At 32.0% G+C, this 27,106-nt stretch overlaps 1 protein-coding gene across 1 annotated transcript; it reads right to left on the bottom strand.

Annotated features, from left to right (window-relative positions):
- Window positions 1-127: 127 nt before the first annotated feature.
- On the bottom strand, window positions 128-27,078 carry LOC139481440 (CWF19-like protein 1). Its single transcript, XM_071264770.1, has 15 exons — window positions 26,988-27,078; window positions 17,574-17,658; window positions 16,862-16,937; window positions 15,716-15,820; window positions 12,610-12,824; window positions 11,637-11,755; window positions 10,477-10,561; window positions 9,859-9,978; window positions 5,724-5,832; window positions 4,963-5,042; window positions 3,825-3,940; window positions 2,899-2,992; window positions 1,281-1,394; window positions 757-854; window positions 128-364 (listed from the first exon to the last, which is right to left on the bottom strand). Exons 1-15 carry the CDS (start codon window positions 27,059-27,061, stop codon window positions 223-225), a joined length of 1,632 nt encoding a protein of 543 aa, XP_071120871.1. The 5' UTR covers window positions 27,062-27,078; the 3' UTR covers window positions 128-222.
- Between the last annotated feature and the right edge of the window lie 28 nt (window positions 27,079-27,106).

The raw sequence follows: 27,106 nt of genomic DNA on the forward strand, positions 1-27,106 counted from the left end.
TAATCAAATAACATTTAAAAAAACAAAGCCAAACTATTGACGCATTATTCAGATCCTGATACTCTGATGTACCACTCATACCATGTTCTTAAATAATACCAAAGATGAAATTACTAATAGAAAATACTTTCGTTATGTGTATATAAAAAGAATTTATTTGTTTTGAAAAATGGTAAATGAATATGTATATGAAATGAATTTAGCAAAATGTATGTATGATCGTCAGTCCAAATTCAAATCAAATTGTTTGAAGTCCTCTTTAAACTTTGCCGCTAGCCGTGCTTCTTTATCTTTAGATATTTTACAGTTCCTCCAATCAACTCTCTCTGGCATGTTCAGAACTTGTACACTAGAAAGAACATCTCTGAAATAGAAAAGTTTTCATTTTATATATTTCACCAATAATATGAAAATGGAATAGATATATACGCGACAATTTTTCAAATATGTTGAGAAAGAATATACACAAAATTGATCTTAAGTGGATCAAAATGGTTACGATGGGAACTGTTTACCACCAAAGCTGCAAAACAATCAAGGTAAAATAAGAAATGTTAGTAGAAGGTTGACTTATCATCCATCCTGTTAAGCTTGGTCCAGTAATTTTAGGAATTTTTTTTTGTAAAGTTAAATGACGATGAAGACGAACAACAGACATCAAGTGATGAGAAAAGCTTAACTTGGTCCACTGGAAATGAAAGTTTCTAAAATATTAAAACTGTATAATATTCTAAGAGAAGTTTGTCTTTGCTTTACCTTCCAAACTGAATAGGAAACTGTTTCTTGATTCTGTGAAGTAACTTTTCTCCAGAAGGAATTTCAGCATAAAAATATGGTGTTCCTGATGGAACAATCTGGAAATACAAAAAGGAATATGTCATTCAATTAAATGACGTATAGTTAATATTTTAAGTAAATTTTTCAATTATTAATCTGAAATATACAATTTGAACATTTTTCATTATAAATTTTTAAAGAAACATAGAATATTAAATAACAGAGGACATTTTTCTTAAACATGCATGTTACTAGGATATGATTGAAAGCAGTCATAAATTATTACTACACTTTGAACCCACCAAAACAGTGGCAAAGAGTGCCTGTTTCAAGGAGATGGTTGAGAAAAAAATAGCTTAAACCTCAATTTTGTCTGAACCATGAATTCAGAAATTTAGCCCTGCCAGGTTAACTGATATTCTAGATGGTCAAATTCAAAATAATAATTCACTCAAGCCTGGATAATAAGACTGTGATGGAAGCCGTGCTCAAGTTTATAATACCTGTTTTAAGTCAGAATGTTTTGGTATTTCATTGAGTTCAACATTTTCCTCCTCTGAACACTGCATAAAGGCATCTTTTAACTCCTGAACACAATCTATAGGCACAGGAACTACCTGTTAAATATACAATAGTTGTTATTACCCAACATGACCAAAAAACATTTATAGTCTATGAAAGTAGATTTGGAATGCAATTTTTTTTTAGTTTGAAATTAAGAATAGTTGCTATATTGTAGGTTTTACCATCTTTAAAATCATGGTAACATTTTTTGAATAATTTGAAGTCTTATGAAAATAGTTTGGTATGTCACCATTAACTAGTCTCATAGTATAATGCCCAACCTTAAAATGTTGAAGGCAGTTTGTGATCACATCAATGTGAAATTCAGAACCCATATTCATTAAGAAAGTGAATTGCTAAAGATTAGGTTGGATAAATATTGGTCTTTAAAGGCATACGATACAGTTACAGGGGAGGTAATGATGTTGCTAACGTAAAATGTTATTTTCGCGACTTCAAACTGTGACACATCGGGAAAAGATGCATTTTTCGACTGATTTTTATCATTCAAACTGATTTAATTTGAAAACAAGTGTATGGAACCCTATTTTTAAAAAAACATTTTGTTTCATTTTGCAGGGAGATTATGTGGACCAAATTTTATAAAACTGTAAATAGTGCAATATTTTAATTTTGATAAATATCAGCAAAAAATGACATTTTTTTCTCAATTCATGATCATTTGATAAATATGAGTTATTTCTGAATAAATCTTTAGGATACTTATAAAATACAGAAATTACAAATTATTTAACAAAAAACAGTTTGTGTTTATCTTTTAAAACAAATAAGTTATGTCTTTCTTTCAAAAGGGAAAATACGGCCACAAATCCGAATTTTAAGCGAATATACAAAATTTCGACCTCATTTAACTCAAAAAGTAGCACATAAAGGTATATTTTTTATTACATATTTGATTTAATCAGGCAAAAAATAGCCTATATGTAAATTTTCATCAAACTTTAAATACGGGATCAAAACTGTTACGTATGCCCTTAAGGCAGTTAGCAAATGGTGTGAGCAATTTTTGATTGCAGTTGCTGTTGATCTTGCAATTTGCACAGTAATGTCAAATAACAAGTATTACACAGAACAATGCAACGTCAACACAAATAAACAATGAAATTCTAGGTGATATTCTGTTACTGCAACTTTACCTATACTTTCTATGTTGTGATGTTACACTATTGTTTCAGATGGGGTGAAGGTTGGTACCTTTAAAATGTTTAATCCTGCTGCATTTGTTTGCACTGGTCCCAAGTCAGGAATCTGATGTTCAGTAGCTGTTGTTTGTTGATGTGGTTCATAAGCGTAATTTGTTTCTCATTTTTTATATAGATTAGACTGTTGGTTTTCCCATTTGAATGGTTTTACACGATCCATTGTTGGAGCCCTTTATAGCTTGCTGTTTTTTGTGAGCCAAGGCTCTGTGTTAAAGACAGTACTTTGACATATAATGGTTTAGTCTTACAAATTGTGACTTGGATGAGTTGTCTCATTGACACTCATTACACATCTTCTTATATAAAAGCTATTTATACACACACATTAACATACCTGAATTTGTAAGTGCTGAGTTTTATAATTCCTTTCAAAGAATACAACTGATTTCCCTATTTGTTTAAAGAATTTGTTTAAGGCGGTTTTATACCTGTTGTGTATAAAAATAAACAATTAGGAAAAACTGCATACACATTAAACAGTGGAATTTGATTTCAAGTTTCTACTCATTAAACATCATCATGTTTTACTGTGAAAAAGAGTTTTTCAGATAGAACATCATAAAATTGAGACTAGAAATAGGAATGTGTCAAAGAGTCAACAACCTGATCATGTCTGATTTGCATTTAAACAAATTCAACTTGGTATGTTTTATTTTGAAACGTTTTCCATTTTCCTACCCACATGAATTGCTTGTATACTGCAGATTTCACAATTTTTATAAGTACCAATTTTTGAGGAACAAGAACTGTATATTTGTGGATACTTTAATAATTGATTCTGGATTCTTTGTTGTGTGGCGTTTGACAAATTCTGCCTAGTAGATTTAGGGACATTTGCGTTTGTTCTGAACATTCAAGTTCATGGTTCATTTTTACTAATAACAAATTACAGGTAACTAAATGAATAATAATGAATTTAAAAGAAATGTTAAACAATAAAATAAGGTAAAAATAATTAATTACGAAAAAAAATACAAAGATTAGTCAATATACTGTAAATTTAGAAATTATTGTGAGGTGTTTATAATTGCGAAAAATGGGACAGAATTGTAAACGCAATAATTAAAACTCTATTTTGAAATATTTTTTATATGAATTAAACAGGATTTTTCTTTAAAATCCTAAAAATTAAAATCACATTTACGTCTAAAATGACTAAATTGCAATAATAAATGCACGTAATAATTTCTGAATTTACAGAAAAAGATGAAAATACTTGTGTGAAATTGACTAAAATCTTGTATAGAGTATGATACACACCTGTTTATTTCATCAATAACTTCTGATGGCGCTGATGTTGTTGACTGGTGATGACCTATAGGTAATATGAGTATATGATCATCTACAAGACCTCCTTTTGCTAATGCTAAGTATGTCTAAAAATAAAATTTTTGATATAAGATTGTACAATGTTAATCTGTATTTCAAATATCATGATTTTGATTTTACTTTATTATTACTGTATGGTTGAATCAGTCTATTTTACACATTTTGTTTTTTTCCCATTAACTAAATAAAGGAATGTTTGAAACAGCTTGTTTGTAATCTAAGAACAGTATGAAACAACTATTGCATTGATTTTTTATAAATGTATAAATATGAAACATTAGGCAGCAACCATTTGATTTTCGGGGGGGGGGGGCTATGGGTTTTTTTTCTGGACAAATTATTTTTTTCGCCTGCAGCGAAAAACAATCTATTTTTTTCGCGACAAGTCGAAAACAATTTTTTTCTTTCAATTTTAGCATTACATATAGTGGCAGCTGAGGGTGAAACAAACAATTTTTTTTTCTCAGAATCAAGAACAAATTCTTTTTTTCTCCAAAAACTGGAAACAAACTTTTTTTCCAAAAAAAAACCATAGCCCCCCCCCCCCCCCCCCCCCCAGAAAATCAAATGGTTGCTGCCTTAGCAAGAGTATGTTCAAAAATTTATTTCTACTTATGTATGCTGATGATATGGTTATTTTCTCAGAATCTGTTTAAGAGTTACAAAATATGCTTGTTACATTATAGGAGTATACATCAAAATGGTCATTGAGTGTTAATATTGATAAAACTAAAATTGTAGTATTTAGGAAAGGAGGTAGAGTTCATATTGATGAGAAATGGTATTATGATAATAAGGAAATTGAAGTTGTTGATAATTTTACCTACCTTGGTGTACTTTTTAATTTTAATGGCAAATATAATATGTTACAACAGAAACTGTCAGAACAAGGTAGACCAGATGCTTAGCAGGGCGCAGCTTTATACGACCCCAGTTGTCGAACCCTGAACAGTTGGGGCAAATTGAGTCACAATATTCAAGCTTGATACTGTCTGAATTTGGATTGTGATAAAAATTTCCAGGCTTGCCTATATTTTTAAAACTTTTTTTAAAGAAAGATTTAACTTACATGTATGCCAACGCTGACCACAAGATGTTTTTCAACTTCTGGACTACCTAAACAAAACCAACATGGACCAGTGGGTTCCTCTGAAAATTGTAAAGTTGTGATACTTTAAGCACCAGATATAATGTTTAATATCAGTTTCTAAATTTAATGTTTTCTTGTGTAAATTTTATTACAACTATATTTGTGAGATACAACAAGAGTTTGCTAAATAGAACTGAAGATTACCTAATTGATAATACTACTTGTGTACTAGCACCACCATCTGCTTAGTATTCAATTTGTCTACTACCGTACTGATGTTTCAGTCATTAAATGTACTCTGCAAATAAAATTACTTCATCTAAATTAGTTTAGCATCAATAGACCACTTTCCAGTTCATACGTCACCGGAAAAAACTCGTCAATTATACGCGCCTTTATGACGTCATTTACCAGATAGCGGGGGTTGCCGGTATCCCTGCACAATTTACGTTCATCAAGCGTCTTAGTGATCGTCATTTGTGCAGGATAAACTAGAAATAATGGTTGTTCTGTAGGTACTTAATGACAATTCCCTAATGACAGCAATGCTGATTGTCAATTTTGAGAATTCAATTTTTGCCGAATAATTCGTACAATATAGAATTATAGTTTTCCAATCACTCGCTCAACATTGGAATGGAAGTGACGACGTCCCTAAACGCACAAATGACGTTCACTAAAACCAGAGTTTTTGACGGAAGTGCACCCAACTCCAAAGTTGTCTAATGTTTTTAACTTACTGTGTTTAATTTGCTTTCTATCAGGTCCTCCATCTTTATCTCTTTGTCTCTTTTTACCCTTTTCTTCTCTTGGAGTCATGTCATAGAAAAACTGTGCATCAGACTCTTTCTGAAAAAAATAATATTAAGCTAATTTCATATTACTAAACTATAAAAGAATTATACCTTACAGAAATCTTGTGAAAAATTAGTGGATTATTTCATCATTGAACTTGCATATTCCCGTTTTTTTTTTAGGATAATGAGGTATTCTAATAGTGTTAGATTTCAGTAAAGCCATTCAAGCACAAAGCATTAAAGGCTTTAATCACAAAATAATGTTATTTGAAATATTATAACCTGATGCTTCAGGGTGCAGCTTTATACAACCACAGAGGTCGACCTCTGAACAGTTGGGGCAAGTATTGACACACCATTCAAGCTTGATACAGCTCTGAATTTGAGACAGCAAAGGTTTCTGACACAAAATGAATGTGGTCTAAGGACTTAAATATATTTAATTTTACTTTTGAGCAATACATTTTGCTGTTGAATACTGATCCCCTAAAAAAAAAAATATTTCGAGAAATTTTAATTATTTTTTTTTTAATTTTTGAAATCTGAAATGAGAAAAATTGTACCATCCCTCCCCCCCCCCCATTTTTTTCACCCCCCCCTCCTTTCCCTCATTCCAAAAATATTCTCAATTAAAATTTCTAATAGAGTTCAATAACTACTCATTTAAATACATCATAAAATATAAAATGACATACAGTCATGTGGGTAAAATAGTAACTTCTAAAAATAAATTTACAGCTAATCATCATCTCTTAATACATAATTTTCAAGCAGTTTAAGGGAGTTTTAAAATCAAATATATATGTAGGACTCAAATCTATGGTAGGTTCCAAATCTATGGCATATTCCTAATCTATGGCAAATGTGACGAAATGCCATCCCAAATGTATGGCAGATTTTTTACAATCCTAATCTATGGCAGATTTTTTACAATCCTAATCTATGGCAAGTTTTGTAATTTCCAAATGTATGGTGGAAAACAATCCAGTACATATATGACCAATGACTTGTCTTAAACAATTTTTTCAATTTTAAATAGATTAGAGTTGGTTTTCCTGTTTGAATGGTTTTACACTAATAATTTTTGGGGCCCTTTATAGCTTGATGTTCGCTGTGAGCCAAGGCTCCGTGTTGAAGGCCGTACCTTGACCTATAATGGTTTACTCTTATAAATTTTGACTCAGGTGGAGAGTTGTCTCATTGGCACTCATACCACATCTTCCTTTATCTATGTTGGACAACAGGATCATGTCTATAAACATTTGTGAAATAAACATTTCATAATGGTCAACCAAAACATTTTGAAAATGCATTCCATTATGGTCAACCAAATCGTGATGGTAACCAAAATATTTGGTAAATGATGAATTCATATACCTCAATACAGACTTCAGTATTCAAATAATGAGCCCCGTAAAAATTCAAAAAAAATATAACATTGGTACCTATTTACCCAATTTATTAAACCAACTAGTAAGTCCCTTAACAAACAAGAAGGCAGTTTTTTTTACAAAAAAAATAAATAGAAAAAATATCAAAATATGAACAGTTTGAATTTTCAGATAATATTTATTTCATCGTTAATACATCATTTTTATTTGATGTCAATTTAAATCAAGTATCCATTAATTTTATCTTTTACTTAATAAACTTTGGCAGCTGTAGACAGTAAAATATTTACTATAACTCCTTTTCTAAATATTCGGTACTGAAAAAAGTGGTGCCCTAGCTGGTTTATAGGTTTCAGCTGTCACAGCACACATTGTCCCTCTTCTGAATATCTTCTTTAAACCATCCACAAATTGTTTTAGAGGGAAATACCTTCATCTAGAATCGTGTTCAAATCTATGAGCTCCGCAATCGTTTGTGGCGGCGAAGATGCAATATTGCGATATTCAATTGTGAAGCAATTTAAAGATCTACCATAGATTTGAAGAAAACAAAAATCTGACATAGATTTGAGTTGTTTGCGTTTGTAACGTAACATTTCCCATAGACTTGGAACCCACCATAGATTTGAGTCCTACATATATATTACAGTATTCTGTAAATGGCAGGGATGTAACTACATTGAGGCAAATGAGGCAAATGCCTCATGTTAAAAATTTCAAAAAAAATAAAAAAAAAATAAACAAAAGATTGTCTTTATATCAAATTGTTTTCACGGAAAGTGTCTAACAAAAAGCAAGTTCTCTTCACTCTCTGGTGTCGCCCCTGCATGTTTTTCGTGATCCATGTTTCTCTTTTACTTTTAGATTTTGGTCTATTGTTTGAACTTCTGTGTCCCAGGTTTGTCTTGTGCTCATTTATTGTCCTACTTTATGACAATAGTCTGAGAAGTGATTTTCATTTGTAAACGTGTGGTTTTACAATGTTGCATGCCAACCGATGTCCAGATATTGTGCGAGAAAATATTTTAAGAATATACAAGACACAGAAAAAAATGATCGTTTCTACATAGAGAATTAAATTTGATATCAAAGAATTCACAACTGGTTTCTTTTGGTTGATAAAACTAGATAGCTGACATGGTTTAAATTAAAGTAAGGTCACCAATTTTCTGGTATCAAATAATTTGAAAAAAGCAATAATGTATTGCCATATGACCATTTCCATTGATGAGTTAAACTTGGATTAAGTCATTTTCAGAACCTTTTACAGAAAATAAAGGAATATGGAGTAAATGTGCACTAAACCTAATAGCACACAAAGTCAATGCATAAAAAAAATACTAATGATCAATCATTTGGTCAAAGTTGCCGGAGGGTCTTCAACAATAAAAGAATCATTAATACCGTAAAACAGGGTAAAGATGGTCCCTAGTGTCGACTTAAGCAGTACTAGTATTTAAAACATAATACTGCACTTTCACTATATTTCAATCTAGTCATAAAAATATCACCCAAGTCTAAGCACAATACAAGACTAAAACAGACAGACAGATCCGGTATTAATGATTATCAGAATTACGAATTTTGCTTTGTCCTACATATCGGTCTTTTAATGTTGTCCATAAAACCTTAAAGTCTTAAATTACAATGAATCTATGCTTTTGCTTTCAGACCAGAATATTGTCGAAAAAAACAAAAAATTAATTGCGTTTCAATGTCAGAAAGAGTTTGGGAAACGCCTCAGAATGCACGATTTTGCGTTATTTTTCTCAGAGCTTCTGGGGGCCTTGTGCGGCCCCAGTTCCCTCGCCCCTCGTCTAAAAATTGCGATATATTTAGCCTCACTATTTGAAGAGGCTAGTTACGGCCCTGAATGGAATTGGATTACCTCCATTACACTGCTTTAAAATTGTCTAAAATGTCCTTTAACCAGAAAAACCCTTGTTTCCCTCCTCCCTTTTTGGCCCCTAATTGCTAAATGTTTTGTGCCATAACCACCCATAACCATCCCTTTGTAGTATGGAAACTTGTGGTATAATTTCAGAGATTTATTCACTTAAATACAAATTATTGACTGGAAACTACAAAAATGCTTATTTGGGCCCCTTATTCCTAAACATTTGGGACCATAAAATCAACCCCAAGCTTCCTTTTGCGGTTATAAACATTGTGTTGAAATTTGATTGATTGATTGATTGATTGTTGGTTGCTTAACGTCCAGTGGCAAATATTTCATGCATATTCAGGACGAGAACAAGTTCACAATAAATTTTATTGATTTCTATTTACTTTTGCTAAAGTTATTATCTAGAAACCATCTGTCTTTGGACAATGCTGACGACGAAGACGCGATACCAATAAACGATAAAAAATAGTTCTTTAATTTGAAACTACTATTGATGTGAAATACAACCAAAGTTAGACATGGTATGTAGGTTTGGTGCCATAAAAATCTTGGGAGTTGTTGCATACTTTAGTGAAAAATTGTTGCAGTGAAATATCATCAATATGGAATTCTGAGATATGCTCTTGACATATTATGTAGACATTTTTATATTGTTGAAGGTTATATGTTGACCTCTTTTTTTTGTCTGAACTGATTTTGCTGTGTGACGGATCTTTACCCCACATATTATTCTATTTTTATTCAGATTTAATTCATATCGATATTTTTACTTTTAACTTACCTCTTGTCTTGGTTTGCTCTCTTCCATATTAAAAGGACATTCTGTCACATCTGGTGTTTGTTTGGTTAATTCTGATTGGTCAATTGAAGAGAGAGGTGTGATACTAAAGGCATACAAATACTAAAAGAAAAAGATCAAATTAATGCAATTTACAAAACTTTTAAGTAATTTCTAAATCATAAATGAGGTTAATTCAATAATGTTGAGTTACAGAGTTAATAGAATAAATTAATACACAATCCAAAAAATTCTAAATACATAAGACTTTGAAATTTATTTATTATTGGTAGGTAAAAAAGTGGTTTCTGTGTTCAAATTATTCTCTTCAAGGATACAACATTCTTGTTTTAACATTTTCTTCAAAGGAACATAAATTAGCTTAATAAACCAGAAAACAGTGTCACAAATGTGCCCATGAAAGAGTAATGTCGATCTATGGACATCACTTTACAAACTATAATGCTACTTTTAATCAAAATTTAAATGTGGCATTCCTAAAATGCATTTAAAACTTGTAGTAGCTTTCAAAAATAGGTTCATTTAGACTTATTTAAAAAAAATAAAAAAAATATCCCAAAACTTATTATATCTGATGTATGTTTCAGTGTCTAAAATCACCTTTTTCTTTTGAGTATTACTGAGTTTAGCCAGTCCAATAAATCTGGTAACATGTCTCTCTTTCTCTGCTAAAACTTTGTGGTTTCTGTGAAAAATAAAATAAGGATAAGTAACAAATAAATTTATTTTCTTTTACCAGTTTCTGAATTGATCTATAGTATTAAGTGTATGAGGGACATGTATTGTCGAAATGCGCATCTGGTGCAAGAAAATTGGTACCGTTAATTGTATTACTACCACTGGGTCGATGCCTCTGCTGGTGGACTATCAGTCCCCGAGGGTATCACCAGCCCAGTAGCCAGTACTTCGGTACTGGCATGAAAATACGGATTGTTTTGTGTTATTAAAATTTGCTGTTACAAAATATTAGAAATTAATATAAATTAAGGAATGTATCTCCCTCATGCAAAGCTCTGATTCCTTTCACGGATTTGGCTATACTTTTTGGACATTTTGGATTATAGCTCGATCTTCATCTTTTATATAAGTTTTGGATTTCAAATATTTTGGCTACGAGCATCACTGAAGAGACATGTATTGTCGAAATGCGCATCTGGTGCAAGAAAATTGGTACCGTTAATTGTATTATCCTACAATGTAACCCAAGCAAACTGCTGAAACTATATACTTACCACAAAATATATTTATATATGGCGTTCATTATCACTGGACTAGTATATATTTGTTTAGGGGCCAGCTGAAGGACGTCTACGGGTGCGGGAATTTCTCGCTACATTGAAGACCTGTTGGTTACCCTCTGCTGTTGTTTTTTATTTGGTCGGGTTGTTGCCTCTTTGACACATTCCCCATTTCCATTCTCAATTTTATTCTATAGTTTATACAAGACCGACTTTTCATTTTTATCATACTCCACTTTTATTGAATATAATAAGCCAGAATATACAACCAAGCGTGCATAATCAAAAGTGACATATCAAAATTTAAACATGCTTCTTCTTATACTTAAGACAGCACCAGTTTTCCTTCCTGTCAAGTTATTGTAGAAAATCTTTTTATTTTGAGAAATATTGAACTACATTTTATAAGTTGACATTTTGTCAAACTAACTACTGTATGGATATTCCCATCAGCTTAAAATTTGATAGATTGACCATAAGGAGTTTTTTCAGAGACATAAAATGAACCTAATATTTAGCTACCTATAAGGCTGTCTTTCATAAAACACATTTTCCATTCCACAAAAATGATACCTAGGCCTGAGATTGATGGCTAGCTGAGAAACAAGACTTGACCCTACATTTGTTGTAGCAAGCTCTCCCTGAAAAGAGATACATATTTTTAACAGAAAATGTTAATTTAATTTCTCTTAAACATTCAACAAATTTATATGTAAAAACAGAAATTATTGTGTGCATTTATTATTGCAAATTTTGAAGAATGGACAAAATGCACACAATATATTATGATGATATTGAGAAAACTGTATGCAGATATGTTTATCAAATATCAGAATGTGAGTTGTTATTATAATAATACTCATCCAGTTGCATTATTTTCATAAATAAAAACCTTGATATATAATTTTATGAATTTACAGTATGCCATTTTACTACTTGATAAAGTTGCAGCAAAACTGGAACTGTGAGTGAACACACAAACATATACTGAGACATTTATCACATATTGCAATATTCAAGTAAATACATTGATTATCTCCCATTTATCAAGTAGTATTTCTATAAGAACATTCTAACTGTTTGCAGTTTCGTAAATATCCATCAAGTTATTCAGAAGGGATCACACTTACAAGACACATGGGCAGATGAACAGAGTGACAGACAGACAGGCAAACATGGGGATTCATATCTATCTCCTAAAACTTTGTTTGCTTGGGGTATTATTATTTCAAAATATATAAAGTAATGAAAAGTACCAGGCTTGGATACGCTAAACACGATTTTATCTACATAAGACTTAAAGGCTTGTTCAACATTTTTAAGTTTAGAAATAGGATAGAGTTTTAAAAAGTCATTTGTCAGTTTTTGATCATAGGGAAGTTGTTTCATTAACATTATAACCCAAATTGCCTTGTCTATATTGTAAGTTTTCATTTTTCATGTGATCTTATTTGCTTTAAAATTTATATGATGATGGACATTATAATATACAAACCACTGGAATTCCATATCTGTCTACTCCTTTAGGCCACTGTGATGTTATAAGGATATCAACCCCCTGGAACTTCGTATCCGTAGCAACAGGTAATAACAGTGATGTCACATCCTGTTGTGAGAAGTTTATTTCTTCAGATTTACCCTCGCTGCTCTCTGTTCCACTTAAGTAAGCAATGGTTAAACCAGAACTGCCATTGTATGTTCCTTTTTTCCCTGTTTATTGGAAAAATATTTTGATTATGAACTGTATAGTCAACATAAGAAGTAAATCATTATTTCTTTGAAAGAAATAAACATGAAAAGTTAAAAAATATTTCAGTGACATTTTTTTATATCAATTTTTGTTGATTGAGAAAAATATATTTTTGGGCTGTTTTGTCAAACATACTTTAGAAACTTGTACTTTGTTGAACTTTTAAATTCCTGGTTAACCTTTACCACAAAATACTAAAAAAACTGGTATTCCATCAATAATTATGAATCCAAAGTAATGCTGACTTGACATTTCACCCAATTTCACCATTTTCCCGCCAAAATTTTGGGTTTTAAGACAAAACATGTATTTTTCCTTATCGGTTTTTTATTTGCTAAAAGCTTGCTTTTTTTAGTTCACAAGATATTTTTTTTACAGTATCTGAACATTTTAAGCATCATACTTCTACTGTTCTACACTATGACAGACATATAGATTCCATAACTATAACAAGTGTGTTACAATATTTCTCCACTTAAGACAGTTAAATTCTAATATTTGAAACATGAGGCTTGCCAAACTTAAAATCAAACTGTTTAGAGTGGAGAAATATCGTAATACATGAGTTAAAGTTGTGAAATCTGTTTCTCTAATAATTTTTATCCTTCCTTTTCAAGAATTTACAGAAAGTTGTTTTCTTTATATGTGATGTCATCAGGCATGGTCACCTTTTATCATGACTTCACAACAGGAAATTCAGATGAAATCAATAAATCAATCATTTGCTGACAACAGATATTTCAGTTATGGAATCTATTGAAATTTATTCTTACATACTTTTGATTTTTTAACCTTGAATGCTAACATTGCCTAGGTAAAATTTGAAAATTGTTTGTATGCACATTGAACGACAAATATATGTGACGTATAAAATTTTCTGACGTCAGACACACAAATCAATGAATGTGTATGTAGATAGATGTTTTAGTGTTCTGTTAAATTGTTCCTTTTAAAATTGTTATATGATGATGACTGATGTACCCATATTTTGACTATTTTTAACCGGATTTTTGTGACAAAAATGTCGGTTATTGATTTGGGGATGTACGTTGGGCGGGCGGCAATCAAATGTTGTCCGTGCATTAACTCATGAACCGTTCAACCAAAGCTTTTAAAATTTAAATATTTTGTTACTGACAACTAAATGAAGGTCAAATTCAATAATGGCGATTTTGACATTTACCGTTCAGGAGTTATGGTTCTTGAAAGATTGAAAAATAGTTTCCAGTCGTGTCCGTGCATTTACATATGAACTGTTCTACGAAAGCTTCCCAAATTTTAATATGTTGTTACTGATGACAAAATGGAGGTCAAGTTCAATAATGTCGATTTTGACTTTTACCATTCAGGAGTTATGGTTCTTGAAAGATTGAAAAATGGTGTTTCCAGTCGTGTCCGTGCATTTTCTCATGAACCATTCAACCAAAGCTTTTGAAATTTTTATATGTTGTTACAGATGACAAAATAGAGGTCAAGTTCAATAATGACAATTTTGACTTTTACCGTTCAGGAGTTATGGTTCTTGAAAGATCGTAAAATGGCGTTTCCATTCACGTTGTTGCATTTACTCATGAACCATTCAATCTAAGCTTTTCAAATTTTAATATGTTGATACTGATAACAAAATGGAGGTCAAATTTGATATTGACGATTTTCACTTTCACTATTCATCAGTAATGGTTCTTGTGATATTGCCAGGACACAAATAAATGTTAATAAATCCGGTTTGCTGTCGTTGTGACAGCCTCTTGTATTTATTGTGTCTGTTTAGTTAACGCATCAATGTAAATATAACGGAATTTTATGAGACTGTCATCAAAGTGAGAGGGTTAGCGCTATAAAACCAGGTTTAATCCACCATTTTCTACATTTGAAAATGCCTGTACCAAGTCAGGAATATGACAGTTGTTGTCCATTCGTTTTTGATGCCTTTTGTTATTTGATTTTGACATGTGATTATGGACTTTCCGGATTGATTTTCCTCTAAGTTCAGTATTTTTGTGATTTTACTTTACACTAGTGATGAGAAATATCTTTTTACTCAGGAAAAGTGAAAATGACACAAAAGTTAGAGAAATCATTTTACTTCAATCTTATAAGTTATACAAAACATTTGATTCTTTCAGTCACCATAGTCAAACTGTACTTAATACTTGTATGGTTGGATAAGACAAATCATTTTGATGCACAATGATTTTTAAGAAAAAATTTACTCTTTAAGGTCAATTGGGACTATTCGACTGCGCATAACTTTACGCATGATTTACCATGCACACCAAAAGTTTGTGTTGAAAATTCACTGTCACAAATATTTTGATTGATTAAAAATGTTAAATTATGGAAATTTTGTCACTAAAATTTTTTTATAATTATTATGTGTATCTGTGAATGACTCAAAATGACATTTCACTCAATTTCACCATTTTCCAGCCAAAATTTTGGGTTTTAAGACAAAATATTTATTTTTCCTAATCGTTTTTTTATTTGCTCATTCTTTGAAGCTATATTTCAGCTTTTTATATTACAGTGTAGGACCAAGTGTCATAGAATGTTTTTTTGATATTCCGATTAAAATATGTCAACACCTCTATTTTCCTTATCATTTAGTTGAAAAACAGTCCCTTTTACATACCTCTTTTAAAGTAATATTTAGAGCTTAAATAGTTCGGGACGCCCTTTTTTCTCTCAACCAATTTGATTCACTCTTTGTAAAGATTAAAATAACAAAAAAAATATGGGTTTTCTGACAGAAACATCGAATAGGCCCGAGCCACCTTAAACGATTTCATCTGTACTTTTACTCTGGAGATTTCACCTGTATCTGTGTTTCTACCTATAACATTATATATACCTAAGTATGTGACATTGTCACAAAGATCTCCACCATCTTTATTATCCTTGTAATAATCTGTATGCTCAAACTTGTTTGGTCCAAGAATTAATGTGGCTATTGGCACTAAAATAAAAGTAAAGTTCATTGATTATCATTCTATGGGTGGTATACTTTTTCTAGTCAGGAGCAATATGACAGATTTTACAATGACTTGATTAATCTTCTTGTGTTTTTCTGCATTGGTTCTTATATCTACTCTGCCATTAAATAAGGCAATAAAGGAATTGAACATGCTTAACTGCCTGTCAAAAATCTAGTCTTTTAAGACTGTGTAAGGGGTTGTTTTTGTCAGTTTTAAAGTCTTAAAATATTTTGAATGTACATCAAAAGACATTTACATGTATATGTAATGTCATAAACATATTTTTAAATATTGTCTGTTCCTGAAATGTCTTTAAAAATCAGCTTGGAAGATGGAAGCCAACATATCTTGGGCATGCATATACATGCATGCTACATATAACCAATGTTTCATTGTAACTTTTTATACCTTTTCCAGAAGTGAACAGTATTATTCCATATTTTATAGTGTGTCTTTCTATGTTGTGATGTTACACTATTGTTTCAGATAAGGGAGAAGTTTTGGTACAATTAAAACATTTAATCCTGCTGCAATTGTTTGCACCTGTCCTAAGTCAGGGATCTGATGTTCAGTAGTTTTCGTTTGTTGATGTGGTTCACAAGTGTTTCGTGTTTTCTATATATAGATTAGACCTTTGGTTTTCCAGTTTGAATGGTTTTACACTAGTAATTTTGGGGGTCCTTTATAGCTTGGTGTTAAGTGTGAGCCAAGGCTACCTGTTGAAGACTGTACCTTGACCAATAATAGTTTACTTTTATAATTTGTGATTTGGATTGAGAGTTGTCTCATTGGTTCTCATACCACATCTTCCTATATCTAAGTAAAACTGAATATATCTTGTAGCTTATTAGATTTTTTTAGTATGTAACATATTTTCAAACACACATTATGTTGTTTATAATGTAAATTGCATATCACATATAACTGGTAAAGGATGCCTGTAGAATTGTCTTGAATCGATATTAATTTTCATGTCTATTGATAATGTGTATAATATCAAAATAAAAATATCCTCAATATACCTTTTTTCTCTCCTTTGACATAGCTTTCCCATGCCATAAAATTTGTACCAAAGAAGTCACCTACACATAAAAGAAGCTGAAATACAAAATTTCTTGTCATTTAAACAACAAATATCTTTAAAACTGGTTAACATTTAATTAAACAGACAGTTTGTTGTTTTGGTTACTGTTTTAATGGTATTTTGAATATCAAAACTTAAGAAACTATTGATCAGTTGAGCTATTTAAAAAAGTAAAGGCTGGATTGAATAAAAAACATGTTGTCAATTTTTTTAAACAAAGTTCACCTTTTGTCTTGCTGCTACAATTTTACATGTATTTGGCTTTATATATGTCTTTTTTTATATGTTTGCATGTGCCTGTTTGTTGTAGTTTATACATTTATATGACAAAAGGTTAGAGCTTGTGTTTTGATGTTGTATAAACTGACTTTAGTTTTCTCGCTTGAATTGTTCTACATTGTCTTATCAGGGCCTTTTATAGCTGACTATGCGGTATGGGCTTTGCTCATTGTTGAAGGCTGTACGGTGACCTACAGTTGTTAATGTCTGTGTCATTTTGGTCTTTTGTGGATAGGTGTCTCATTAGCAATCATACCACATCTTCTTTTTTTTATATTTAAACCGAACTTTATCCTGAAACAAAGACAGTTCTTTTGATAACTAATACAATTCATGATAATTTAATTTTAGACAATGTTACAAATATTCACATCAAAGTTTCCACTCTTCTTCTGTATATTTTTTATCCTGGAGAATAGCTGATCAAAGTTTCCTTCAACATCACCAGCTACAAATCTATAATAAATAAAGCATAACTATACAGTATACATAATTCTAGCAGACATCATTTTCTTGCCAATATACATTAAAATTTAAAATTGTCATGTTGTGCATGTAGCTTTTAAATTCAAGTACTAGCTATAGTCTTATTTATCTTTTGATTATACATTGTACATGTTGTACACAAATCTGAATTTCAAAATTTTACAGATTAATGTAGTTCCAAATTTTGCATCAACCTGATTATAACATGTGTAAGTTATTCCTGAACTTAGTGCAACTGTAATGTTTTATTCATTTTATTATGTTTATATATATTTTAAATTGTAAATTAGTCCATAAAGCAATTTCATTCGTTAAAGGGTAACTCCACAAAAAAATCAAAAATTGATATTATGTCCATTGCGTTTAAAAATGTTCAAATTCATAGATATTTAAGTTTTATTCTGCTAGATAAGAGATCACCATCAATTTTAAATTTAGAGAATCAACTCTCTGTGTTCGACCATTTTGATACCTTCTCTGTTTAGAGACCATGATATGTCTATGAACCACAAAGGACCAAAACCACAGTAACCTAAGTAGTCGTAATTGCGTGTCGATATTTTGTCAATCGTATGGTTGTTTTATCAGACTAACTATCTTGATACAGAAAATGTTTTTTTTAAATAACCATGATCTGTCGGTTTTAAGAGAGTTTATAAGGGAATCAGTTAAAAAGTTAAAGTTCTAAGTCATAAATGATCATAAAAAAGTGTAAGGTTAAAATTATTTTCGAAAATCTAATTTGTTCATAATTCTTTTATGTAATTAACTTATTTAAATAAATTCGGACCTTCCCTTATCTGATCACCAGCATGGCTTAAGGTATAACTCCCAAAGGAATTGTGACTGAGGTGACACGTCCAGGTATTCAAGCGATTTCCTGCCGGACTTGCAAGTTCATGCATCGTTTCACTTCTGAGGGTATTGATCAGTGTACACGGCCTGTAACTTTCCATTTTGAACTATTATAGGTGTATAATATACTGACATGTCTGTCTTGTGTGTCAGATAGTGATATCCTAGTCATTATACAGATTGACAACTCATGGTCCGATATGCATGTAATATTTGCCACATGACCATTGATGACGCTCATAGTTTTTTCTACCATCATCACCACATTCTTTAATATTGCTGTAAACATCGATGGTGCACACCCAAACAAAATGGGAGTTATGTACCTTCAGAGCTTCTACGTGATATATATTGTGAAATAATATAGACTAAATTCGGTATTGAAGTGATTCTACATCTCACAAACAGGATTTTTAAATAACGATTTTGAGTGAATACCTATCAAACCAATATAAACGTAGGGCATTTAGTTAGACAACTCTCCATCAAAACAACAATTTATAAAAGTAAACCATTATAGGTCAAGGTACAGACTTCAACACAGATACTTGTCTCACACAGCACAACAATCTATAAAGGGCCCCAAAATTACTAGTGTAAAACCATTTAAACGGGAAAACCAACGGTCTAATCTATATTAAAAAAAACGAGAAACACGTATAAATTTCATAAACAAACGACAACTTCTATACATTTACATCAGATTCCTGACTTAGGACAGGTGCAAACATTTGCAGCAGGATCAAACGTTTTAATGTTCCGTTTACTAACTGTGCAGAGTCAGACATGCCACTTATTCATTCTTGGAAGCCTTCATATTCCCCGTATGAAGATGGGAACTCTTTCTGACAGTATAAAATACAAAAGCTTGTATGGTGATTCTGTTATTTATCTGTACAAGTGGTTGCATGTCCTCTTCTTTTCCAACAAACAAACTAACAAAACGCTACTTATCTGCTTTCTCTGGAGCTCATCCTCAATGGCGCTTAAACGTCAGGAAACTTACATGTATACTAGTAAGATTGTTTCAAGAAGAATGATGTAGGGACGAACTATTCTAAAATCGTTAATATCAGTTAAACATGACTAAGATATACCTTTTATTACAACAACTGTATTACCAATTTGGATTAATGACGGCTATACTGTTCAACATTGCACAAATATCATCATAGAATTTTAAAAAAAACCTTGTTAAAAAATCTTTAAACAACATAATATATTAGCTTATATTTATATTGTATGTATATCGATAAATAAACGATAATTGGTATTCTTTTCACAAATAATTTGTGTAAATAATTGTCAAATGAATTCAATTATATAAGAATGATACGTTAAAAAGAAACTAAAAAAAATCATGCATGTTGTATGTTGTATTTTTTTTTATTACATGTAAAAAACTTTAAAACTGAGATAGTTTATACCATTGTTAGCATTTAAACATCGCAAGATTTAAATACAAGTTAAAACTTATGGAATTCCAGTAAATTATATGGGGATGAAGTAGAAAAATCAATAATAAAAAAAAAAAATTGGGAAAATTTTCCGCAAATTATCATTGTACTAACGAACTCAAAATCATTCAATATTTTGGATGTCATGTTTTGAATTCATGCATCTGCGCAGAAATCTACAATGTACTTCCTTTTTTCGGTCTCGTTTGTATAAACTTTGAGTAAAATATATATTTATCAGTCTAGTATAAAATAGGAAGGAACACAATACCAATTTCATTTTTTATAATTCCTTGATATGAAAAAACGTTACCTGATGATAGCGTTTCTTTGTTTACATTGCATATAACGTCATAACTTAAATAACGTCACAACTAAAATCCCTAACAGCAGAACCAAAATCGGCAATGTGACGGTATTTCCGTTTCTTTTTTTTACCAAATATTTAAGCTACATGTACAAAAAAATAATTCATACAGACTTCGTCCCCATTTACAGGTAATGCCCAGAGGCGGATTTAGGGGGGGGGGGGGGGGGGGGTCTGCCTCCCTTTTTCAGAAAAATTTAGTTTGGTTATATAGGGAATCACTGAAGCGTGACGGAATCTTTTTTTTAATTGAAAGATTTTTTAAATCATATTTTAATTTTATGTTAATTACCTCAAAGAAAGTCATAAAAAATTGTGTCATTTTAATTTTATTCACTTTCAGAAATACGAATCTGAATTTAATTATTGTATCTTTATTCTCATTGTGTATTAAATCTTAGTTTATTAAATATGGCGTACTCTTTCCGTTTATCCTTTCCAAATAACAACATTTATACCTGCTTGAACAGATTTTTTTTCCATCAATTTGGGAATTGAATATTTTTATTATAAAAAAGAAAAATACCATACTCCCTCCTGCCTTTTGAAGTTCAATGATTGTTCCCTAAACATTTTCCATCAGAACTTATCATTTTATTCTAGACAAAAACTATATGTTAATGTGCGGTATCTGGATGATTCGTTCCAACTCTGATTCGTACCAACAAATTCGTCCCAAGTTGCTTGGTCAGTTCGTTCCAACTTTTCCAAAAACTGGTCAGTTCGTTCCAACTTATTCAAGAACAGTATTAAACAATATTAACCATTTAAATAGCCTTATTATTTTAATTTTTAATGCTGTACTTATAAAAAATGAATATAAATACGTATCTAAAAAAATCTATGGTTTATTAATTGGTAAGAACTATATATGAGGGGGGATAGGACCTTTATCGGGACTCCGGGATCGGGTGTTTTTAAGCTCGGGATTTCGGGATTGACCCTTTCGGGATCCGGGAATTCTTTTTTCGAATCTTTATTTATAACTCATAAAGGACAATGCTGTTGATTAAAAAATACTCCTTTCCAGGCCATTTTGTTTTCCAAATAAATAATAGTACCAATAATTGATAAGTTCCAGGTCGACGGATTCAAACAGAAAGATGTTGAAAGCAGAGAAAACTGTGCATCTTATAATCGGCATGACTTTATCAGATGACAATACCAATACTAAAATAAGGCTTACGCATAGTTATATTCTTTAATTAGTCATAGACCCGCGATATCACGGGTGTGTTCTAGTACATTATAAAAAGGTTGGAACAAATTGTTAAGTCTGATTTAATAATGAACTTTATCAGGTGGAACACATTGTTAAGTCTGATGAATAATGAAATAAATCAGTTGGAACGAATTGACAATTGACTTGGTACGAATTGTCCAAATCTGGAACGAACTGGCTTGGAACGAATCGGACTTGGAACGAATTGACTAGCATTCTAATGTACCCTAGGACATTCGTCCTGAACATGCATGAAATATTTGCCACTGAACATTAAGCAACCAACAACCAATCAATAAGACAATATATATATAGGACATTGTCTTGGTATAAAGCTGGCATTTAAGGTAGCACCTTCCTGATATTGTAATTCTAGGTTTCCGAATTTACTGTAACTAATGCCGAAATAAGGCATTAGGAGAAAATTACTGTTCTGAATGAGGGGAGTCATAGAATTAGTGCAGTGACACTTAGTGATGATATTTTAGATTTTAATTTGTACTGTGTTTATATGCCGTGTCAAAATTATTCCATGGATTTATTTGAAAGTACTTTGGACGAACTAGGTGAAATTATGACAAAGTATAGTAACTCAACAACTATAATATTAGGTGACATGAATGCCAGTGTGATTAGGTCAAAGGGTTATCGCCAAGATAAAGCTTTAAAGTCATTTTTGAATGAGAAAAATCTGTCCGTGCCAAAGGACTACCCAGAAGCGCATACATATTACCACCATGGCGGGAAACAATCTTCCCAGATTGATTACATTCTCATATCCTCAACTCAAATAGATAAAATTTCAGATATAAAAGTCATGATAGATGAACCGCTTAACACTTCATCTCATAGGTCAGTTCAGGCAACCTTGTCATGTTTCTTTTCAACAAGAACTACTAAGTCTGGAAAATCGATTTCAACACTGAAGAAAGTGAACTGGAAACAAGAGGCTCTCAAGAGCCTGAATCGCTCACCTGAATTTTTTTGGTTTAATCTCTCATCAATGATTATTTTGGCTTTTCAATTTATTTAAATGTTCTTTGAATCGTCCTATTTTCTTCAAAAGCAAAACAAAAATCATTTTCTCCTATGTTCTATTTTAGCCATAGGAGCTATGTTTCTTGACATACAAGGAAATGAAATATAAAATTTATACTAGATACTCTGAAACTCTGAAACTCATTTAGCCTAAGTTTGGCTGAAATTGATACAGCAGTTTCATAAGAGAAGATTTTTTAAAGTAAGTCAACATGATGAACAAATTGTGAAAAAAGTCTTTAAAGGGCAATAACTCCTAAAGAGGTCAATTGACAATTTTGGTCAAATTGACTTATTTGTAGATCTTACTTTGCTGATCATATTTGCTGTTTACAGTTTATCTTTATCTATAATAATATTCAAGATAATGACCAAAAACTGCAAAATTTCCTTAAAATTACCAATTAAGTGGCAGCAACCCAACAATTGGATGTTTGATTCATCTGAAAATTTCAGGGCTGATAGATATTGACCTAATGAACATTTTTACTCCATGTCAGATTTGCTCTTAATGCTTTCGTTTTTGAGATATAAGCCAAATACTGCATTTGACCCCTATGTTCTATTTTAAGTAACGGCGGCCATGTTTTTTGACGGATCAAAAATCAAAGCACACAATTTGTGCAGGATAATCTAAGGAACAACCATGCTAAGTTTTAACCAAATCCATTCAGTAGTTTCAGAGGAGAAGATTTTTTAAAGTTAGCAAATATGATGAACAAATTGTGAAAAATTGTCATTAAAGGACAATAACCCCTTAAGGGGTCAATTGACAATTTTGGTCATATTAACTTATTTGTAGATCTTACTTTGCTGATCTTTTTTGCTGTTTACAGTTTATCTTTATCTATAATAATATTCAAGATAATGACCATAAACTGCAAAATTTCCTTAAAATTACCAATTAAGTGGCAGCAACCCAACAATGGTTTGTTTGATTCATCTGAAAATTTCAGGGCTGATAGATCTTGACCTAATGAACATTTTTACCCCATGTCAGATTTGCTCTAAATGCTTTCGTTTTTGAGATATAAGCCAAAAACTGCATTTGACCCCTATGTTCTATTTTAAGTAACGGCGGCCATGTTTTTTGACGGATCAAAAATCGAAGCGCACATTTTGTGCAGGATATACTAAGGAACAATCATGTTAAGTTTCATTCAAATCCATTCAGTAGTTTCAGAGGAGAAGATGTTTGAAAAATTGTTAACGACGACGACGACGACGACGACGACGACGTCGACGACGACGACGACGACGGACGCCAAGTGATGAGAAAAGCTCACATGGCCTTTTAGGCCAGGTGAGCTAAAAACTTGACAATGAAAAATATGAACAATTACTTCAACAGAGACTAAGTTATATGTTTATTGATAATAGTATTTTCTCATTTATCGAAATGAGCTGTGAATAACTTTTTAATATCTTGACTACAACTGCATTTGAAAGTGCACCAACAATTTCTGTTGGAAAAAGGAAACGTTCATGGAATTCTGTGCTGCAACAACTCTGTAAACAAAGCAAGGATGCACATTGGAAATGGAAATCTCTGGGGAGTCCGTCTGACATAAATGACCCTGCAAACAGAAAACGTCTCGATATGAAAAGAGAACTTAGAAAACTACAAAGACAATTGAATGCTGAAGAGCGACATTTTCTCTATCAGAACATTATGAATGCTCATTCTGGTGACAACGCCACATTTTATAAAATTATTCGCCGTCAGAGACAGAGTGGAAAACGCCTTCTCGACTGTCTAATCATTGATGATGTTCATTTTGATACACCTGATCTTATTCGTGAGGCATGGACAAATTATTTCACGGACTTATCTACTCCGTCTGAAAAACCGCAAAATCAACAGTACCGTTCTCAAGTTGAGCTAGACCGTATTTTGCTTCAAGACATATTGGAACATGATGATGAAAAAACTATTGAATTTGATATTGGAACAATTCAAAAATGTATTTCTAAAATGAAAACGGGAAAAGCTACTGACCAATTTGGAATTTCTGCTGAGCATTTTAAATATGGAGGTGAAAAAACAGCCAAAATACTTACAAACTTGATAAATGAAGCATTCAAATTTAAGCGTGTACCACAGTGTTTCAAAGAAGGTATTGTTTCACCTTTGTTCAAAGGTCATGGGAAACCTATCTGCCTACCAAAATCTTATCGACGTATAACAGTATCTCCTGTAATGGGAAAACTGATGGAATCGGTACATCTCTGTTTAGAGGAACCTAAACTACTAAAGGTACAGAGCAGACTTCAACGTGGCTTTACTGCCGGGGTCAATCCTACTTTTGCAGCACTTCCCCTTACTGAGGCAATCATAGAAGCAAAAGAATTAGGACAAACATTATATACTACTTTTGTTGATGCGTCATCTGCTTTTGATGTTGTTTGGCATGCCTCTCTGCTAAAAAGTATATTTCAAAGTGGAATTTCTGGACAAAGTTGGCAAATCTTAAATGATTGGTACACGAATATGAGCTCTGCAGTTCGATGGGAAGGCAAGTTATCTACTTCGTTTGCTGAACTCCAAGGCGTCCGACAAGGCAGCGTATGGTCTCCCTCTGTCTACAAACTCTTTGTTAATCCGCTAATAAAAAAGTTAGAAAGTGACAGTTTGGGTTTTAAAATTGGAAATGTGTTTGTGGGTACTCCAATGTGTGCAGACGATCTGCTACTTATCTCTTCAAAACCTGATGAACTCCAGACTATGATTAGCTATACTGCCCATTTTGCAGAGACAGAAGAATATAATATAAGTAAAGAAAAAACTAAAGTTATGATATGGAACTCATCTTTAAATTGCAACCTTTGGAATCAAATGGAAAAGTTCCACATTGGCTCAGAAACATTAGAAACTGTAGAAAATTATAAACATATAGGAATTGATAGAGACTCTCGTGAAGTAGAGGCAACAAGAACAATTATTGGAAATCGTCTAAAAACTGCAAGACAGACATCATACGCACTTATGGGCTCTGGACTGCATGGTTTAAATGGACTTAACCCAGAGGTGTCATGTAAACTATGGTCAACGTATGTGGTTCCACGTTTGTTATTTGGACTTGAAATTGTAAATCTTAGTGCTAAAGATATTTCCCGCTTAGATATTTTTTGTAATAACTTTCTGAAACAAATTCAAAATCTACCCGCTAGAGCCTCCAATGCTGATGCTTATCTACTTTTAGGTCAATTACCTATTATTGCACTTCTACATAAAAAGATTCTGATAACGTTTGGTACCATAGCTAGAAGTGACTCTGTCGAAAATGATCTTGCTAAGCGTCAACCGTCTACAAAAGGAAAAAACTCGAAAAGCTGGTTTATTAGGGCTGACAAGATTTTGAAACAATATAACTTACCGTGTGCCTCAGAGGTTTTACTTAAACCAGAGACAAAAAACAAGTGGAAAATGAAAGTAAAAAAGTGTGTTGATGGCTTTTGGTCCGAAAAACTGTTTACTGAAGCAAAATCAAAACCGTCATTACGGTACTTAAATATCAAAAACTGTAAAATTGGTGTTGTTAATTCTATATGGAAAAGTGCTGGTTCAGAACAAATGTGTATACGTAAAGCCTGTTATAAGATCAAAATGCTTTTGGATACATATATTCTACAGTACATGTACCACCGTTCAAAATTTTCAAATGGTCAAAAAACTTCAATTTGTCCGCTATGTGAGGAAGGAACTGAAAATTTAGAACATTTTCTTGTCGTATGCTCTGCCTTAACAAGTATTAGAGACATCTTTATCTCAAAGCTTTATGCAGTTGTTGTACCAAAGATTGGGACTGCCTCATGGACTGACATATGCGTTAGCAACTCGAATATGATACAATTAATCTTGGACTGTAGTCTTTTTGACTGGTACTATGTGTTAAAGAGAAATGACATAAATTTGGTGGAATCAATCACTAGAAGCCTGTGTTACTCGCTCCATGAAAAGCGTAGTGCGCTCCTTGAAAGTAAATAAACATTTAAAAGTAGTAAGGTTTACCAAACTCATAGGCTGTAAATAGATAAAATTGTTTAAAGATAATGTATAGTGACTGGAAACAGATGTAAATATAAAGTAACAAAATTTTACTGGATGAACTCCAGGTTCTCCTGATAGAGGAGGGATCTACAGAAGGTAACAGGTGGCGATTTCCGCTTTTTTACAGGTGCCGATTTGACTTGTACAGTCTTTGACTTTGTCACAGTTCGTCGGTCTGACACTGCGCTGTTTTGTGTAATCAGGTAATAGTATAGTAGTCTCAGTGTCTGAAGGGACGGCAAATTAAAGGGTTAAGCGAAATTCTTTCAAAATAGCATTTTAAACCAATACATTCAACAAAATATTTACATTTTCAGTTGTGTTGACATTTCTACTACTTTCACTGGGCGCAGACACATTGAAGGACCGCACTTAAAAATCATATAAAATTATCATTATAAACAATTTAAAGTTTGTTTGAACGAAAA

The sequence above is a fragment of the Mytilus edulis genome, chromosome 7 (assembly GCF_963676685.1).
Source record: "Mytilus edulis chromosome 7, xbMytEdul2.2, whole genome shotgun sequence".
Taxonomy (NCBI): Eukaryota; Metazoa; Mollusca; class Bivalvia; order Mytilida; family Mytilidae; genus Mytilus; species Mytilus edulis.

Excerpts from the sequence above, each read along its gene's own strand:
- LOC139481440 (XM_071264770.1), bottom strand. The coding sequence starts at position 27,061 with ATGATTTTTAAGTGCGGTCCTTCAATGTGTCTGCGCCCAGTGAAAGTA. Across the intron at positions 16,938-17,573 it reads AGAAGAGTGGAAACTTTGAT|CTTCTTTTATGTGTAGGTGA; the intron begins GTGAATATTTGT and ends TTTGTATTTCAG. Across the intron at positions 855-1,280 it reads AACATTCTGACTTAAAACAG|ATTGTTCCATCAGGAACACC; the intron begins GTATTATAAACT and ends TTGTATTTCCAG.